The sequence below is a fragment of the Phascolarctos cinereus genome, unplaced genomic scaffold, assembly GCF_003287225.1.
Source record: "Phascolarctos cinereus isolate Bilbo 61053 unplaced genomic scaffold, phaCin_HiC Scaffold_3;HRSCAF=262, whole genome shotgun sequence".
Classification (NCBI taxonomy): domain Eukaryota; kingdom Metazoa; phylum Chordata; class Mammalia; order Diprotodontia; family Phascolarctidae; genus Phascolarctos; species Phascolarctos cinereus.
The window spans coordinates 236,329,165-236,350,195 of NW_027555736.1; the positions used below are offsets into that span (position 1 = coordinate 236,329,165).

A 21,031-nucleotide genomic window follows, 5' to 3' on the forward strand; every position below is an offset into this window, starting at 1 on the left:
CATTTCCACAACAGAGAACAGAAAATAAAGATTGTATATGAAACTGCAAATCTATTATGTACAACTTGCTATTACTTACTTTTAAATACATAATAAAATTATCATGTAACTTTTTCTTTTTTCTCTGCCCCCCTACCTTAGAGATGGCTACCATTACATACTAATGTGTATGCGTGTGTGTATGTATGTGTGTATATGTATACACACATATAAACATATACATATGTGTATATATGTATATATGCATCTGTGTATGTGTGTGTATGATACACACACACGGATGTGTAAGTTTTTACTACGTGCCAAAGCAGTAAGCAAAGCACTGAGGAAAAATTTAGTTATTTTTAGTTTTCAACATTCACTTTTATGAGATTTTGAGTTCTAAATTTTCCCCCTTCCCTCTCCCCAAGACAGCATGCAATCTGATATAGGCTACACATGTATGATCACATTAAACACATTTCCACATTAGTCATGTTGTAAATTAGAATCAGAACCAAGAGCAAAAACCATGACAAAGAAAAAACAAAAAAACAACAACAAAAAAAGAAAATATAGTATGCTTCGATCTGTATTCAGACTGCACAGTTCTTTCTCTGGATATGGATAGCATTTTCCATCACAAGCCTTTTGGAATTTTCTTACATCACTGCCTTGCTCAGAAGAGCTAAGTCTAACAAAGTTGGTCATCACACAATGTTGCTGTTACTGTGTAATGTTCTGGTTCTCTCACTTCATTCAGCATCAGTTCATGCAAATCCTTCTAGGTTTTTCTAAAGTCTGCCTGCTCACCATTTCTTACAGAACAATACTATTCCATTACATTCATATACCACAACTCCCAATTGATGGTCATCCTCTCAATTTCCAATTCTTTGCCACCACAAAAAAGAGCTAATATAAATATTTTTGGATAAATGGGTCCTTTACCCTTTTTTATGATCTCTTTGGGATACAGACCTAATAGTGCTATTGCTAGATCGAAGGGTATACACATTTTTATAGCCCCTTGGGCATAGGTATACATTGTTCTCCAGAATGGTTGGAACAGTTCACAACTCCATCAACGATGCATCAGTGTTCCATTTTTCCCACATCTTTTCCAACATTTATCATTTTCCTGTTTTGTAATGTTAGCCAATCTGATAGGTGTGATGTGGAACCTCAGAGTTGTTTTGATTTGCATTTCTCTAATCAGTAGTGATTGAGAGCATTTTTTCATATGATTATAGATAGCTTTAATTTCTTCATCTGAAAACTGCCTGTTCATAGCCTTTGACCATTTATCAATTGGGGAATGACTTGTATTCTTATAAATTTGATTTAGCTCTCTATATTTTAGAAATGAGGCCCTTATCAGAGACATTGGCTGTAAAAATTGTTTCCCAGCTTTCTACTTCCCTTCTAATCTTGGTTGCATTGGCTTCATTTGTGCAAAAACTTTTTAATTTTGTAATCAAAATTATCCATTTTACATTTCATAATATTCTTCTTCTCTTATTTGGTCATAAGTTCTTCTATTTTCCATAGATCTGACAGGTAAAATTATTTCTTGCTATCCTAATTTGCTTTGTTTCCTGCTTTGTGTCTAACTCATGTCATCATTTGCACTTTATTTTGATATATGGTATAAGATATTGGTCTATACCTAGTTTCTGCCATACTTTTTTCCAGTTTCCCCAGCAGTTTTCGTCAAATAATGAATTCTTATCCCAGATGCTAGAGTCTTTAATCAAAAGTAGATTACTATAGTCACTGACTACTGTGTCTTGTGTACCTAACCTATTTCACTGATCCTCCACTCTATTTCTTAGTACCAAATAGTTTTGATGACTGCTGCTTTATAATAGTTTTAAATCTGGTATGGCTAGGCCACTTTCCCTTGCATTTCTTTTCACTAATGCCCTTGATATCCTTAAGTTTTGTTCTTTCAGATGAATTCTGTTATTATTTTTTCTAGCTCTATAAAATCATTTTTACTAGTCTGATTGGCATGACACTGAATAAGTAAATTAATTTAGGTAGAATTGTCATTTTAATTATATTAGCTCGGCCTACCCATAAGCAACTGATATTTTTCCAGTTACGACTTTATTTGTGTGAAAAGTGTTTTGTAATTATGTTCATACAGTTCCTGGATTTGTCTTGGCAGGAAGGCTCCCAAATATTTTGTATTGTCTACATTTATTTTAAACGGAATTTCTCTATCTCTTGATGTTAGACTTTGTTAGCAATATACAGAAATGCTGATGACTTATGTGGCTTTATTTTATATCCTGTAACTGCTAAAGTTATTATTTCAAGTATTTTTTTTAGTTGATTCTCTAGGATTCTCTAAGTATATCATCATATCATCTGCAAAGAGTGACTTTTGTTTCTTTGTTGCCTATCTGAATCCCTTCAATTTCCTTTTCTTCTCTTATAGCTAAAGCTAACATTTCTAGTACAATACTGAATAGCAGTGGTGGCAATGGACATCCTTGTTTCACCCCTGATCTAACTGAAAATGTTTCTAGCTTATCCCCATTACATATAATGCTTGCTGATGGTTTTAGATAGATGCTACTTATCATTTTAAGGAAAACTCCACTGATTCCTGTGTTCTCTAGTGTTTTCAATAGGAATAGGTGTTGTATTTTGTCAAAATCTTTTTCTACATCTATTAAGATAATCATATGATTTCTGTTAATTTTGTTATTGATATGGTCAATTATGCTGATAGTTTTCCTAATATTGAACCAGCCCTGCATTCCCGGTATAAATCCTACCTGGTCACAGTGTATGTATGAGCCTCATGATAAGTTGCTGCAATCTCTTTGCTGATATTTTATTTAAAATTTATGCATCTATATTCATTAAGGAAATTGGTCCTTAATTTTCTTTTTCTTTTTGGCTCTTTCCAGCTTGGATATCAGCACCATATTTGTATCATAAAAAGAATTTGGTAGGACTCCGCCTATTTTTTCAAATGGTTTATATGGCATTAGGATTAACTGTTCTTTAAATGTTTGGTAGAATTCACTTGTAAATCCATCTGGCCCTGGAGATTTTTTTCTTAGGGAGTTCATTGATGGCTTGTTCAATTTCTCTTTCTGAAATGAAGTTAAGTATTTTATTTCCTCTTCCATTAATTGGGGCAATTTATATTTTTGTAAATATCCATCCATTTCACCAAGATTATCAGATCACTGGCATACAACTGGACAAAATAGCTCCTAATTATTGTTGTAATTTCCTCTTCACTGGTGGTGAATTCATCCTTTTCATTTTTGATACTCATAATTTGGTTTTTTCTTTTTTTAAATCAAATTAACCAAAGGTTTATCTATTTTACTGGTTTTGTCATAAAACCAGTTCCTAGTTTTATTAATTAGTTGAAACGTTTTCTTAATTTCAGTTTTGTTAATCTCTCCTTTGATTTTCAGAATTTCTTATTTGGTATTTAGCTGGGGATTTTTAATTTGTTCTTTTGCTAGCTTTTTCAGTTGCATGCCCAATTCATTGATCTCTCCTTTCTCTATTATATTCAGGTAAGCATTTAGAGGTATAAAATTTCCCCTAAGAACCACTGTGGCTGTATCCCCAAAGTTTTTCTATGTTCTCTCATTACTGTCATCTTCTTGGATGAAGTTATTGATTGTTTCTATAATTTGTTATTTGACTCACTCATTCTTTAGGATTAGATTATTTAGTTTACAATTTTTTGTCTATCTTTCCATGGCTTTTTATTACACGTAATTTTTATTGCATCATGATCTGAGAAGGATGCATTTAATATTTCTGCCTTTCAAGACTGGTTTGTGTGCCTTAGTACATGGTCATTTTTTTTAATGTAGGTGCCATGTACCACTGAGAAAAACTTATATTCCTTTCTATCCCCATTCAATTTCCCCCCAGAGGTCTAGCATATCTAACTTTTCTAAAATTCTATTCACCTCCTTAACTTTCTTCTCATTTATTTTGTGGATAGATTTATCTACTTCTAGGAGAGGGAGGTTGAGATCCTCCACTAGCATAGTTTTGCTATCTATTTCTTCCTGTAACTTACTTAATTTCCCTAAAAATTTGGATGCTATATGTACCACTTAGTGCATATATGTTTAGTATTGATATTACTTCATTGTCTACGTACCTTTTAGCAAGATGTAGTTCCCTTCTTTATCTCTTTTAACTAGATCTACTTTTGTTTTTACCTTGTCAGATCAGGATCAGTACTCCTGCTTTTATTACTTTAGCTGATGCATAATATATTCTGCTCCACACTTTTACTTTTACTCTGTGCGTATCTCTCTGCTTCAAATGTGTTTCTTGCAAACAACATAATGTAAGATTCTGGTTTTTAATCCACTCTGCTGTGCACTTCCATTTAATAGGCAAGTTCATCCCATTCACATTCTGTGTCCTTCTCTCCATCCTATTTCTATACTTTTTATACTTTTCTTTCACCCTTCCCTTCCTTACCAGTGTTTTGCTTCTGACCACCGCCTCCCTTAATCTCCCCTCCCTTACCTTTCCCCCCTTCCCTACTACTTCTTCCCTGCCTTCTAACCACCCCCTTTCCCTTTTCTTTCCCCTTTCTCCTCCTCCTTCCCTATATAGTGTGATAGGTTTCTATAACCAACTGAATGTGTATGTTATTCCCCCTGAGCCAAATCTGATGAGAGTAAGGGTCAAACAATGCTTGCTCTCCTCCCTTCTTTCCTTCTAGTGTAACAGGTCTTTGCGCCTCTTATTGCAATGTAATTTACCCTATCCTGCCTCCCCTTTTCCTCTTCTCCCAGCACAATCCTTTTTCACCCCTTATTTTTATCATCACATCAAATTCAATTTATTCCCACACCTTCTGTCTATGTATACTCCTTCTAAATGCCATAATAAAGATATAGTTCTCAAGAGCTACAAGTATCATCTTCCCATGCAGGGATGTAAAGAGTTTAACCTTATTGAATTACATTTTTTTCTTTCCTGTTTACCTTTTTATGCTTCTCTTGAGTCTTGTATTTGAAGATCAAATTTTCTGTTCAGCTCTGGTCTTTTCATCAGAAAAATTTGAAAGTCCCTATATCACTGAATGTCTATTTTTTCCCCTGAAAGATTATACTCAATTTTGCTGGATAGTTAATTTTTGGTTGTAATCCAAACTCCTTTGCTTCTGGAATATCATATTCTAGGCCCTGTGATCCTTTAATTTAGACACTGTCAAGTCTATGTAATACTGACTGTGGTTTCACGATACTTAAATTGTTTCTTTCTGGCTGCTTGCAGCATTTTCTCCTTGACCTGATAATTCTGGAATCTGACTACGACATTCCCTGGGGTTTTCATTTGGGGATCTCTTTTAGAAGGTGATTGGTGGATTCTTTCAATGACTATTTCACCCTCTGGTTCTAGGATGTCAAGATACTTTTCCTTGATACTTTCTTGAAAGATGCCATGCAGGTTCGTTTTTTGACCATATACCCTTAATTCTTGTAGACCATTTTCATGTAGACCATTAATTCTTAAATTATTTCTCCTGGATCTATTTTCCAGGTCAGTTGTTTTTCCAATGAGGTATTTTATATTTTCTTCTATTTTTTCATTCTTTTAATTTTTTTTGACTGATTCTTGCTGTCTGATAAAGTCATTATCTTCCACTTATTCAATTCTAATTTTTAACAAACTGTTTTCTTCAGTTAGCTTTTGTACCTCCTTTTCCATTTGGCCAATTCTACTTTTTAAGGAATTGTTTTCTTCAGTGGATTTTTTTTTCCATCTGGCCAATTGTATTTTTTAAGAAATTGTTTTCTACATTCAATTTTTGTCCTTCCTTTTCCAAGCTGCTGACTCTCTCTTGTATACCTCTCATTTCTTTTCCCAATTTTTCTTTTACCTCTTTTATTTGATAAATTTATTAATCTATTAATTATTAATTCTATTTGATATGATAATCTGATATGATATATAATATAATATTATATCTATATATGAAATACGATAAATTGATTAATTAATTATATTATTAAAATTCTTCTTGAGCTCTTCCTAGAAGGCCTTTTGGGCTTGAGACCAGTTCATATTCCCCTTTGATGTTTTGGATGTAGGTATATCGACAATGTTGTCCTCTTCTGAGTTTGTGTTTTGATCTTCCCTGTACCCATAAATAGAGTCTATGGTCAGTGTTCAGTTTTGCTTTTTGCTCATCTTGTTTGCCTATTTCCTGGCTTTTAAAGTTGAACTCTGCTTCTGGGATACAAGAAACTGTCTCAAGCTTCTTGTGCTGGGGTCCAGAGGCCCAGTCACTAGCTTTGTGCCCTGGGGCTTCAGGTTCTGGCCATTGGAGGCGATAGGGGTCTAGCAGCTTTCCTGGTGTTGAGCTAGGGTCTTTGTGGTAGTGTTTGGTGTGTGCTGAGGCCAGGTAGGGTTTTTCTGCATTTCTTCTAAGGCTGCACTCAAGCACAGGGAGGTCTGCTGCTAGAAGACACCTGCTCACCCAAGGTTAGAAGCACAGGAAAGTCCAGCTGTTGGAGGATGTCTGCCTGCCTGGGGCTGTGTCAGCACACATGGTAGTTCTCCAAGCTGGAGTTTGCCAGTTCCCTTGCCTGTGCTCAAGGCATGCAGGGGGTTCTGGTGTTGGTATCTGCCTGTGCTCCACCTCTCTGGGGCTCAAAATCTCCTGCTGGTTTATTGAAGTGGAGCCTGCTGCAGGCTTGCTGGAATGCTTCCAGTCCTAGACATTGCTTCCCTTTTACCTGAGGGACACGGACCTTATTTGCTGATCCTTTATGTCTCTTGGATTAAAAGACTGCTCCACTCTGTCTTTCCGCCAGCCCCACTGTTCCAAGATCTGTTCTGGGGCACCATTTTATGGGTGTTCAGGGATGAGAATGGGAGAGGGACAGTGATCTGTTGCTTACTCCACCATTTTGGCTCCTGGAAATCTCCTCTCAAAAGACAAACTTTTAAAAAAATGTACAGGCACAAAGTTTCATTTAAAATTACAATAATGTAAACTCCTAAAGCAACTTAGCACTAATTTTACTCTCTAAAAGAATGTTACCATTTACCTTCAGGATTACAGAAAACATTTTTTCCCTGTATTTGAGAGTAGAGATGCTTATGTGGCCTACTGCATGGAACACTATAATTTCCAAAGAAAATCAGAGGTGCCACAAAAGGAAGTGGAGAGATATAGAGTGGGTATCAACAGGCTATAGGATATGACAAATGATATGGGACACAAGAAATGGCTTGACTATATCAAGGACGTATGTAATTGGAAAGAAGGGAAAAATAACAGATGAGACAGCCCTAGAACTGTGATGGCATCCATGGAATGAATGTTAAGAGACCTAGAGAAGAAGGCCTTCAGTATGCAGACTAGATCTTGAAGACTGAAGATTTATAGAAGAACCTGTACAAGACTTGCACAGGGTGAGAAGATGCAAATAGCAAGCACTAACACTGAGGAGCTAAAGGAGCCACTGAAACATAGTATGTACAAAATTAACCTGCAATCAGTCTTACCCTATGACATCTTTCAAAGGCTTGTTTAGTTTCCTGTAAAAGATTAACTACCACTTCTTGGGAGAGGAAGGTTTCACCATGTGTATCAATACTGGGCCCAAGTGGTAAATTGGTCCGTAGTCTGATTCTCTCTTTCAAATCTTGAATGCTGGAATACCATATAACACAAAAGTATTTCCATTAGGCACAGATTTTAAATTAAAAACTACAATAAATATGCTCTACATTAAGTGTGATGGTATGAAAAGCCCTAAAGTGGGAGTGAAAAGTCCTGGTATTCTGATTCTTCCAGGAAGTAGCTGTATGATCCAGGGCAAGCCAATCAGTCTCTCTAGGCCCCAGTTTCCTTATCTGTAATTCAAAAGCATGCAACAAGGTGCTCTCTTAAGGTCCCTTCCAGGTCTAAAATTCTGGTATTATAACTATAACACCTCAATTATTGAGCATCTGTGGGGAATAAGCTATTGCACCTAAATATATTTCTACCCAACACAGTGTTTTAAGTCCTCAAATTTATTTTGACCATTAAGACCTATCTCAAAATTGTGTTAAAGTCTTCTGACTTCTTATATACTTACTAACCACAATTCAACAGTGATGTAATGGGGCCTTTAGGGGTTACTGAGAAAGGAAAAGCTCTCCGCTAAATGTCCTCAGACTACTACGCTTATATCTGTTCTTAACAGTTTTTTTTCTGTGTCATCTCCAGCTGATAAAGTATCACTTGTCATTTATTCTTATTGTCAATGTTCTTGTTTACAGCATCTCTCAATGCATACAAATTTCTAAGGTACACATTTCTTCTAATCTATTATGTGCTGGGAAATGATCAACTTTATTAAAAATATTATATAAAGAGTAAGTGAGGCCTCTTTACATTATAAATGTAAACTTAAATAGCTCCTGAGTAAGAGTTATTTATAAATAAAATATGTAAGCTTTAGTGACAACTAGTTTGCATATTCAAAGTCCTTTTTTTTTTTCACTTTTTCCCTGGATTTCAGTCATGTTTCAGGTGAATTAGGCTGCCAGATAAGTGAGGTATCGCTATAATCCTAAAGTTTATAAAAAACCATTTTTTCTATGAGATAATGATCTAGCAGTAACTGGAGGCCTATTATAGTTGCCATTTTATTTACATAGCAATGTTATAGCCAAAAGTCATTATAAATCTTATCAACATGAAGACCACACTCGGCATAAAAAGTTTCTGAAGACTAATTCAATCCAACACATGTTAACTATGCATTTATTATGCATACAACCCTCCACATCATGAACTGGAGAAAGTGGCTGAAGAGTCTCTTAGGTTCTTTAGTAACAGATTTATTAGCAAGGTACCTTGCATCTATTGTATTAGGACTAGCCTAGCTTTGTTCAATAAAACTCATCATTAGAAGATTCACTATCAGGAGATGACTGTCATCTAGGTATGTAGTTATTACATTTTAAGAGATTTTATTTGTCTACTGGTATATCCAAGCCAGTGTTACAAAGAATTCTGTAATACATGTTTTCAATAAATGAACATTATTTAGAAACTTCTTTTTGCTCAAAATATAAGTTGAGAGAGAATAGAACAGAGAACTACCTTCAGTAGCAGAAAGACCTGGAATAAAGTTCTGCCTCAGACACTTATTGGCTTGTGTGACTCTGGGCAAGTCACTTAATTTTTCAATGTCTTGGGCAATTATTTAATACCATAAGTTGCAGAGAGAAGGTGCCAATTTACATTAGTAGGAAAATATTTTCAACAGAAAAATTCTACACTATTCTATGCTAATAAAATTATAGACTCTGCCCAAAAAACCCCGTATTTTTGTATGTATAAAATCCATTTTGAAACTTACCCTCCTGTACCTATGGATCTCTTCTGATGATTTTTTGAATCATAATAGCGTTGTAGGATCATAGCACTTCTGCTTTTCAAATAACCAATCTCCACCTCAATATAGTTCTCCAAATAGGAAATGAAAATGCATTTGATAAGCTTAGACAAGAAAGTCTGTTTATCAGTACCTAAGTTAAACTCCATCAACTTGCTGGAAAGATTGGTAGTTCTTTTCATAGAGGGAGGAAGGAAAAAAAGATTAATGTATGTTTGGATATAGTAGCAAAAGTAAGGACTATCTATATTTCTACAAGTAATTTTGGTGAATTATTTCACACTAACACTTCTTAAAGCTGGATGGGGTGGATTAGGTAGCAAGTAATCAGAAGTTCTAAAGGGCTGCACTGGAGGTAGAAAGGACTATCAAATACAAATAATATGACACCAGCAATTGTTGTGATCTTTGGGAATAAAATTAAGAGCAGGAAGTCATACTAAAAATTGGCTCAGAATAGGCAGGATGATGACAGCTATATCTCAGTTGTTCCACATACATGACACTCAGTATAAATACTGGAAAGGGACTCCAATCAAGGGGCTAACTCCACTTTCCTTGGAGGTACTTCCCCTTGCCTTCTTTCTCAGCCTTCCTCCAACAGCCTCCAGCCTAATCTGCCGCTGCTCACGATCCTTCCTGTCTGATCTATCTCATGAATACGCCCTTTGCCACTGCTGTAGGAATTGTAGTTACAATGAACACAGACTTTCTGATCAAAGTTACTTCTAGAGAATTGGCTTCCATATGGGGAATTATCATAAGAAGAAAATATTTAAGGACTGTTCTGGACAAAGCTTCACTCATCACAAGGGTAGCAATGACCCTAATAACAAAAGAGGAGAAATTTTCATAATCAGATACAAGACTGTCTTTTACCATAAATGGGACACTTTCTTATTCAAAGATTCTAATTCAAGATATACTTTTCAAATAAAGACATGCAGCAAAATATTTTTTAAAAGGCTTAAAGCACCTTCCACACAGATTTTTTTGAGGGGAGAATTTCATATTTTATATGAATATGCGCACTCATATTTTATATGAATATGAATGATACCAAGATCCTTTCCCACAAGCACCTTTAATGCTACTATCAACCACTTTAAAAAATAGTTAATAATACTGCTACTCCTTGATTTAACCTGCTACTTTCTACACATTGCCCTCCCATGACAATATCCACAATGCCTTTATATTATGAAAAAGTATAGAAATCATATATATATATATGTGTGTGTATATATATATATATGTATATACATATATACCTTGTATAAAGATCATAGAGATTTTTAAGATACTGTTCTGCATCAGACTTCCTACATTCTTCTAACTGGTCTTTCACAAAACTCTAGAAAAAAATTATACACATAGAAACCTAGATTATAATATATACATCAAATACGGCAATTTCTTTTTTCTCAATAACTTTATTTTCTTATTTTTTCTCAATTACATTTTTAAATGTTTTTAACTATTTTTTTTTAAATTCTGAGTCCCAAATTCTCTTTCTCCTTCCCTTCTCTCCCCCCTCCTTGAGAAGGCAAGCAATTTGCTATAGATTATACATGGGCAGTCATAAAAAACATATTTCTACACTAGTCAATATGGCAATTTCTTAAGATAATTTCTCCTCAGAAATTACTATGCGTTTAATTTTCTTCCTTGCTCAAAAATACGAAACAGCTATATAGGAAAGTAACTGATCATACCAAATAAGCAACAATATAATTTTTAATTTTTTTTCAAAATTTGCAATATTTCATTTTTGTTAAAACCCTAACAATTTGCTGTATCTTTAAAGATTTTGGGAAAACTAAGAACTCAGAAGTACACCTTTCATTTTAAAACAATCTACACTACACATCAATTTTTACAAATCAGTATTGACTAATTCAATTAAAGTATGTTGTTAACGAGATCAAGATCACAAATTCAGTTCTCAGAGTTGTTGTTAGCTTTACACTGAGAAAATAGTCAATACTTGTAGTCACAGATTGTAATTCCATTTTGCCACTTTCACAAATAGCCAATACTGGCTATGAGAGTTAATAAACAACAATAAAAAGCAGGTGGATGCCTCCATATTATCCATACCTACTACCAGAAAACAATTCAACATATATATCGTTCTGACAGTGTAACTTTTATAACTGAATGATAGTTGGTACTTTTTTTTTCTAATTAAATAGGAGGTGACTGTCTAAGACTAATCTCTAGTGTGCATAACTTTTGTAAGCTACAATCTTTTGAATTAGAGAATATTTCCCCTCATAATACACACAGTAAAAGACTATTTAACTTATGAGTGTTCAAAAGTTACCTGCAATTTGATTTCAAATACATTTTGTATAAGTTTGGCCAGTACTGTTTCTGGACTACTAAATATATCTCCAACTTGCTTATTTACACGTTGGCAGAGTATTGCCGTATCTTCAAATATATCACTTCTCAAATTAGCATTCTAAAGGGCAGAGCAAATTAATAGTTTTACACATCTTTAAAAAGTGCCAAAGAACATGTAATACTACAAAATCCCCCCCCCCCAAACCCCTAGGCTATTACCTCTTGGCATTGCTTTATATATACATCAACACAGTGAGAATAACCCTGAGAAAGGGAAAAACATAGAAATTATGATATCTGAGCAAAAAGACACATAAACACATAAACATATAACACATAAAATCTCATTAAAAGGAAGGGCTCTATATAAACTCACTAACCCTAAAGATTCTAACATTTTACAAAGTCAACCCAAAACTAACCTCTCAATCCACCCACCAAACCAGAATTCCAATGCAAAAAAGATTCAGGAGAGTGGAGGAAGACTGGGTTGCTGCTTGGTACCACTTTCCTTCCTTTCCTAAATTTCAAAGCACTAGTTTCCATTTGGTAATTTATTACAAAGATATTGGTCTTCAGATTTAGGTCTTGAAATGTGGAAACATGATTTCTATCCACATGTTCATTCTTAAATTTGAATATCCCCTGGAATTCATTATGACTTTTGCCCACAGCAATCATCATATATACAAAGAAATTAAGACATCTAAGCAATGCACATTTTGATCACAGGTCTATAATAGATATTTAAAAATAGCAATTTATTATTTCTTGATCCCTAATACTTACGATTATTCAAGCAAAAGATATAGCACACATTCTCAAATTACTGAGAATTCAAAATGATCCTTCTGAAGCACTTAAAACTTAAATGAGAAAAACAGAATGTTTTATGATCAAAAGAAATGAAAGATTTCAGAAGTCCTAGGGTTCAGTCTTAAACTTACAACAATTAATTTAAAACATTAAGCTTTTAAAAAAGTAAGTTATTTACCTTAAAGTGAAGTAAAACTGCTGCCACTTCTCTCATTCTGGAGATTTCACCCCTTTTTTGAGCATTAGTAAACTCCTGAATAAGCTGGCATTCCAAATCATGGTACTTACCTAAACAGAAAAAAAAAATTATGTATCTATATCTATATATAAAATCTGTCAGCTCTTCTTAGGTAGATAAGGCATGTGCAAAGAGTTAAGTATATATGAATTTCTTAAGAGTGATAGTGAAAATGGGTATAGACCTATCATTAAATATCACTGGAGAACGAAAATTGGAAAATAGAAAAAGAAAAAGTATGAAGTATATAAAATGAGGGTAGTGTAAAATTAGTGTATCTACCATATAGAAAAGTTGATGTTTTAAGGTCAGAAATTTTCCCCACACCAATGTGTGATTAAACATATACTACATAGATTAACAACTGAGCCCTTTCTAACCCTGGCAAAGGGAGTTACCATAACCTTTCCAAAAAGGGGGTAGAGAAAAGAGAGAAGAAAGGAATGAAGGACAGAGGGCTTTAGTCTGGGAATGCAACACTGAACAAATAAGAAAATGATGTTTTGGTCTGAACACTTAACTGATCTGATCAAAAGGGCTTTAAAACTAGAAAGGGAAGAAGAAGGAGTACAATACCTAGATATAGCTTTAAGGAAGGAACAGCAGATGTAAGAGGAAGAATAAAATATAAGTATTCATTAATCTATAAGATACCATAACCAGAAATAGAAGAAGAAATAATGTGTATGCCCTCATAGCTAACATGACAATTTTCAGCACATGGGAAGTAAACAAAAATGAACAAGAGCTATTAGAAAAAAGAAACAAAAATGACCTCCAAAGTATGTATCATTGATTTTTGTTTCATGACTAGAACATGGCAGGACAGGTTTATACTGTTCAACCAGAAAAGATGAAAAAAGAGAGGTAGAGTGAAGCTGTACACAAATTTCTCAAATCTATTGAAATATGTGAAACTTGAGGAGGGAAACACAGTGGAGTTTTTAGATGAAGATGAAAAAAGGGAAAAACAAAAGCAATATTGTGGTAATAACTATAGACTAACTGCAGACCACCCAACCAGCTGAATTTAAGAAGCAGATCTAAAAGCTGACACAGAAACAGTATAAATGTTTGCTGAACTGAATTAATACAGTCGTGTGGAAAAGCTGGACATCTACGAGGCATCCCCCTCTGCTAAAAGCAAAACATCTAACAAATTCTTGATTGGCCTTGCTAAATTTCATATTTCAGAGGGAGGAGGAAGCAATAAATAGAACTACTATTCTGGACCTGATGCTGCATAAAGATGAATTACTTGGTGACCCGGAAATGACAGGAACTTTGCCAGATGGTGACCACATTATCATAGGAACACTAGAAATATGCATGGTCAGATGTATAGCTTCACATGGTAAATTTTTAAAGAAGTCCAAGGTAGGGCTGAATGGCCTCACCCTTTAAATAAAAGAGAAAGCATAAGAGCATTGAGAAGTCATCAAAAATGAAAATCAAATGACACAATAAAAAATTACATGGAATAAAGGGGAAACCTGTTTAAAGGCACCAATGTAGCTGCAAGAGAGTTAATGAACAAGCTCAGATTCAGAGAGAAAATGAACAAATGACAGAATCCTGGGCAAGTTACCGAGAATGAATATAAAAAAGTATTACAGCTCTATAACAAAAGAGTCAGAGAAGCTGCGGCTGGCAATAAAAGCTATGAACAAAGAGGATTTTGTGTTTGTTTGTTTTGGTCATGTCGGAATTAAGAGGAAGATCAAAAAAGGATAGCACCCTTGCTTGCAGTGTATACAAAAACTGTAACGGATAATTGTGAGAACTAACTACGATTTTAGTTGTGTTCTTTACAAAGGAGAATAATCTTCAGAATGAAGATAACAGAACACACATGGCTAACAGGGAACTGGACCCCTGGATAAGTGAGGATATTAAATCACAGATCTGGATTTTTTAAAAAATTACACATGCAACAATATGTGATGAAAGGTAAAAGAAAGGAACTAGGCATCTTTTTCTGAATGGCATTCTATAGCAGACCAAGTCTTTATAGTCATACAGCTATATGAAAAGTATAAAGAACAGAAAAATCCATTAGTTTTTTTGTTTGTTGATACAAAAAAAAAGTAATTTATTCAAATAGAATAAAATGCCACCTTAAAGGCAATCCTCTAACAAAAGACTGTATTAAAATCATAAAAGATAACCTTGAAAATTTTAACAACAGCAATAACTATTTTTCTATGGTCTGCTGATAAATAATGTCTAATAAGATGTAAGTCAAAAAGTATGCTTGCCAAAGGGATTTGCTGGAGAACATCCAGCACAAAGTCCAAATCAAGGAAATGAGAAGCTACAGATAACTACTCTCTGTGGATGACACTGTGCTAATTTTACGCCCTGGAACAAGAGATATTCAAGGAATTTGGCCTGTCCATCCATACAGGGAAGACCAAATAGACGAATAATGTTTACTGTCTATATTTCAACACGCATTTGGACAGACACCATACAGTTTGTCCAACAACGTGTGTGCGCGTTCATGTGCATATGCGTGTGCATGTGCGGATTTTTTTGAGATAGATAATACAGATGGACAAGGACAAGTTAGCCCAGAATGGAATGGAAGAATAGGCTGGATTGCTATAGAGAATGTGAAAAGTTCTTTTATTGATCCCAAGCTTCCCATGAAAGCTGGCCCATCTTTCAGTACTAATATTTTGCCAGTGTTGCCATATGGGACACCATGCCTCCAAAAAACTAAACATAAGTATCACAGAAAAAACAACGGACAAGTACATTTTGAGGGAAAGCAGTCAGCAACATATAACCAACAAGGAACTTGGAGGAGGAACAGGAGTAAAGGATATCATCAAGAAATTATATGATAGGCAGAGAACACAGGTTGGTCATGTGGCAAGAGTAAAGGATGACAGGTGGGTAGCCAGAGTGCTCAGCTGGTACCCTTGAGACTGTGGGAAAAACCAAGGAAGACCTTCAGAATGTTAGGTAGACCTCATGGCAAACTTCTGGGGAAAACATGGACCAACATCACACAGGATGTGCTGCTGCCTACATCACTGGAGGTAACCCCCAAATCAATGACAGCAGAGATCCACTTGAATATCTGAGATGCTACATGGCTATAAATCATAGAATACTACAATCTCTGAAGAACTAAAGTTGTAGGCCACCCAAAAGCAGTGGAGAAGCACATAGTAGGTGTTAGTAGGCTGCAGCATATCACCAATGAAGAACTGCAAAGAAATGGAATAAAGGATATCATCAGAGAGATGTATGACCTGAAGAGGAGTCAGAGCAATTATGTAGGAAGAGTGTGAGATAACTGACAACAGAGCCCACATACACCACTGACAACCACGTAATGTGAAAAGGGCCCCCCAGCACTCCAAATAAACTACCTATGGAAGAGTTATAGGGGGATGTGGACAAAAGTAAATGAGAATAAAAGGAAACTTATTTGATTATTAGAAATTCCTTCTCCCTCCAGAATACTCTTCCAACCTCATCTTCCTGCCCCTCAAATGTAAGTATCTTATAAAATTCTGTCTTTGGTCCTCTTCTATTCTCTTTCTGCATTCATTATTTGATGGTCTTTACCTACTGTCAAGGCTTCAATTATTATTCCTATACAGGTTATTCTCAATTCTGTATCTTCATCCCAAATTGTTCCTAAAATTCTAATCCCATACTTCCAAATGCCTGAGTATCTCCATCTAGATGTCCCACAAGAATTTTAATCTCAAGAAGCCCAAAAGCAAAGTCACTATTTTTCCTGCAAATCTTGCCTTTCTCTCTAGCCACCTATTTCAATTGATAATGTGAAATCTTTAATCTCAGTATTATCTCTGGCTCTTCCCTCCTATTCATTCCCCATATCTAATGAGTTAGCAAATTCTAATTGATTCTACCTTCATAATAATCTCTAGCACCTTTGTTTTCATTAACACTGAAATCAGTCTAATCTCTTCTTACCTAGACTACCTCAATAATCTCCTCACTGGTCTTCCCACTGGTCTCTCCCTTCACCAATGTATCCTTCATACCACTGCCTAAATAATGTCCCTAATGTGTGTTGATTACTTTATTCCCCTATTCAAAAACTTTCAGCTGGCTCCCACAATGGTCAATTTTAACAAACATTTATTAAGTAGCTCCTACAAGCTGGATGCTGTGGCAGGTGCTGGGCATACAAATCCAAAGAATGGGACATCTTTACAAATGGTAATTGTGCTCTAATGGTCACTTCAAAATAAGATACAAACTCCTGATCATACCTCTCAAGGCCCTTTAACTTAATGGCTCCAGTTTGTCTTTCCAACCCTATAATATGGTCCCACAAAACTCAACTGCTCTCCATTTTTTTCCTACCTATACTCATTTGTTCCTTTTCTCATGCATCTGCTATTCCTGCAATTATCTTCTTTCCTCATCTCACTTTCCTTGGTTCCCTCTCAAACTTCCCATAGCAATTTGCTCAGACCTCTCCTTTGAATTTGTATGTCAATCACAGTTATTTCTGTACATATCCTTTACCACCACCACTATGTGCCCCTTAAAATCAGAGACTATGTTGGTTGGTATCCACCTTCGTAAACACAGTAGTTTGCACATAACAAACAAGCTCTTAAGAAATGATTGCTAATTTAAAGTTCACTGGAAAAAGACCTCTGCTGCTCTAACAGAATGCTCTCCTTTTGACTGTGTTCTGTTCAGCACCTGTGGATGAAGGCCATCTGTGGATAACTCAGAGTTAGGAGACAGCCTAACGTGTGAGAATGACAGACCAAAGGCAGACAGCTGGTGATGCAGTGAGTGTATAGAAGGCTGATGTTTACTAGATATGTGACCCTTGCAAATTACTTAACCTCTGGCTGCTCAAGTTTCCTACACTGTAAAATGGGGATTATAAAAGCTCCTACCACACAGGGCTGTTGTGAGGATCAGATGAAATGATATTTGTAAAACACATTGCCTGGCACAAAGCAGGTTTTTCATAAATGCTTCCTAACCATTCTAAACCTACATAGCTGACAATTAAATAGCACTTCATGATTTACAAAGTAAGTTACATACAATATTTCACGTAATCTTTGCCATGACCCTAAGAGGCAGATATAACAAGTGGTATCATTATTTCAGAAGGAGAAACTGAGACTCAGAGACACTAAATGACCTGTTTATGACTACATAGCTAATAAAGGATAGGCAGGACTTGAACACAGGTCTCATTTGACTCCAAGTATTTTACTACTCGACAGTACATGAAATTCAATAGAAATAAATGAAAAAGTACCATACACAGGCTAAAAAAAATGAACTGCATACATATATGATGGGAGAAGGCATGCTCAGATATTCATTGAAAATTTTTAAAGAAATTTAGGGAACTTCAAGCTCAGTATGAATCAACATGCAATTTTTCAATGCGGAAGTCAAAACATGTAATGTAATCTTAAGCGGCACTGACAGAAATATAGTAACCAGAAAGATATCATATCTCTTCTACAACATCATATCCAGTTCTGAATACTACATTGATTGGCATTGATGAGCTTGAACTTATTCTGTTATTATAACTAATTTAGAGCCCACTATATGGTGAATGTCATAAACAATATTCTTGAAGTTATTTTAAGTCTGGCTAAACTAACTTAATAGTGCTTTTCATAGGACTGATCAAAGGAACAATACTTATCAAAAGTAGACCCTGATTATCAGAATTGTCTCCCAAGAGCAAACACGTGGTTTCATTGTTTTTTTTTATGGTCCAATCAAATAGGGACCCAGGTTATAATGCATTATTAACACATGGCACCCTGGAAATACAGGATTGGCTCTCAATTAAAATCAAGCATTAAGACAGAAGTCAATTAGCCTCAGAAATATAGTGAGTCAGAACTTTTCAAATGCTTCATGATATAGGGAAAACAGTAATGGCCTGGGAGTCTAGAGACAAGGGTTAGACTGTGCCAACCACTGAAGGCCTCATTTTCCTCATCTGTAAAATGAGGGAACTGGATTAGATGACCTCCAATGTCTCTTTCAGGCCTAAAATTCTATGCTTCTAAGTAGAAAAAAGATGACTTTCACTTACTTGCTATTTTTGATTTTACTTCAGAAAATCTGTAAAAAAACCAAAAATGATAAATATTAATGCATCACAAAATATTAAGATTGGAAAAATTAAATACTTACAGGACAAACATTTAATAACACTGGAATTACAGTCTTTTCTCAGGATCTCTGGCTCTTAGGGGATGAGAAATAACAATAAGGCCAAGCAACTCAGAACTGAACTACCTCATTTTGTGCAAAGACTGCTTGACTTAAGTTCTCTCTCTTTGTGTTACACACGGATACCATTTGATATCAAAAGAGACACAATCAGAAAGAAAAGAATGAGGACCAAGAGTTACAAAATCCCAAACTATAAGTAACACTTAAATTTTGGTCAACTTTATCTTTCAAACATTCTAGCAGATTTTTTTAAAAAACTTACCTAAATAGCTGCATAAGTTAACAAGAAATCTTAAAATAATATTACTTAAATCAGTTTTTAAATAATCACATAGGAAAAAACATAGTTTACAATAAAAGTTCTCCCATCCATATTAGGTCTTGACAACTAAACTCACCTATCAAAGGGTAACTCCTGGGCAATTAGGTGTAACTTTTGAATAATGTCAGCTGCCTCCTTTATCTGGAAAAAAAAAAGCAACAAAAATTCATGTATTTCAAGACAAAATTACACATTTACATTACACAATGCCATCCAATAAAAATACCTTTATAATTATTTTCAGAACTCAACATATAAAAGCCTTCTAGGCAACCAAATATTTATAATTCAAGCCTAGAACTACGGTGAACTGGAACTATCTATACACATATACAACAGGGCCTCACCACTCCAAGCTTGAATTTTGGCTGGTTATTTGACCAAAGCTTTGGTGTTACATTTCCAAATCAAAGGTAAACCCAAGACATCTGAATTATTCTGTCTCACCCACTGACAGGACTAAATTTAGCCCTCAGATTCTGAAGCCAGAGAACAGTAGAAGGAATCTGGCTAAATCTTATAAGCTGGTCAGTATACTGCATATAAGTTGGAAGATGATAAAAGAGATAGGAGACAGAGGAATAGGAATGAAGAATCACAATAAAAGTACTTATATGACTGAGGTGAGATTTATATGATGTGTCACAATTGTAATATTATCTCACACAAGTCTATATTAGTAAATAAAACATACAAAGGAAAGCAGGTATTCTCTGTGAGATTTTAGGATATATCTTCATTTCTATAAAATTGCAGAGAAGTAGGGATAATTCTACTGGAAGCCTTGAGCTTGTTACCTTTTTCACAACATTAGTAAAGATTTTATCACAGAAATTGTGTGTGTGTGTGTGTGTGTGTGTGTGTGTGTGTGTGTGTGTGTGTGTAAGAGATGTGACTAAAAAAAATACTACACAGAGACTAAAGTAAAAGGAGGAATTATAGGTTAATAAGTGAATCTTACCATAAAAATCTAACTTTAAGTGCTTAATAACTGTTGGTGACAGATTTCCTATGGTTCAGGAATGGCAGAAAATCTATAGTCAAACAGTAACAAAGTAAAGAATATCTTCTGGTTTTATCTTTCTTTGTAGTATCCTCTTCATTCCAGCACAGCTAAGAAGAGGTAGATTTCCTTATCCCTTATGCCCAAATCTAAAAAAGTTTTTAATGATCTATATATGTCAGAGTCAAGAATCTCTCTTTAGCATTTTCCCCCATACATAATGACAAATTTTGACAGTTTAAAATGAAAAAAAAAATGCAAATGTCCTAACAAAATTTTTAAATAATTCAGAATGAAGACTAAAAGAAGTGATAAATCTATCTCAGAGAATACAATTTTAACAGTATCACTGTGAATGAAAAATGAATATACATAAATGAATTCAAAATACTGACCTCTAGTTTCTTTTGAAGCCTTGGTCATATACGCCATATCAAGATAAGTATTATTTTGGTACTATGAAATTATTTTGTTGTTGTTCAGTCACTGCACTCACGTCTGATTCTTTGCGACTGCATTTAGGATTTTCTTAGCAAAGATACTGGAGTGATTTACCATTTCCTTTTCTAGCTCATTTTACTGATGAAGAAACTGAGGCAAACAGGGTCAAGTGGCTTGCCCAGGGTCGATTCTAGGCCCTGTGCCACCTAGCATATTTTAGCATATAATAAACATGTTAAGAGCCTGAC

General features: G+C 34.9%; 1 protein-coding gene across 1 annotated transcript in view; it reads right to left on the minus strand.

Moving 5' to 3' along the window:
* EXOC5 (exocyst complex component 5) overlaps positions 1–21,031 on the minus strand; it is a 62,950-nt gene that overhangs the window by 12,168 nt on the left and 29,751 nt on the right. The window contains exons 5-12 of the mRNA XM_020986453.2: positions 19,416–19,480; positions 18,875–18,903; positions 12,736–12,845; positions 11,961–12,005; positions 11,719–11,859; positions 10,664–10,746; positions 9,357–9,566; positions 7,507–7,654 (exon numbers count right to left, since the gene is read on the minus strand). Of these exons, the coding sequence (XP_020842112.1) occupies positions 7,507–7,654; positions 9,357–9,566; positions 10,664–10,746; positions 11,719–11,859; positions 11,961–12,005; positions 12,736–12,845; positions 18,875–18,903; positions 19,416–19,480 (831 nt within the window). The remainder of the gene's footprint in view (positions 1–7,506; positions 7,655–9,356; positions 9,567–10,663; positions 10,747–11,718; positions 11,860–11,960; positions 12,006–12,735; positions 12,846–18,874; positions 18,904–19,415; positions 19,481–21,031) is intronic.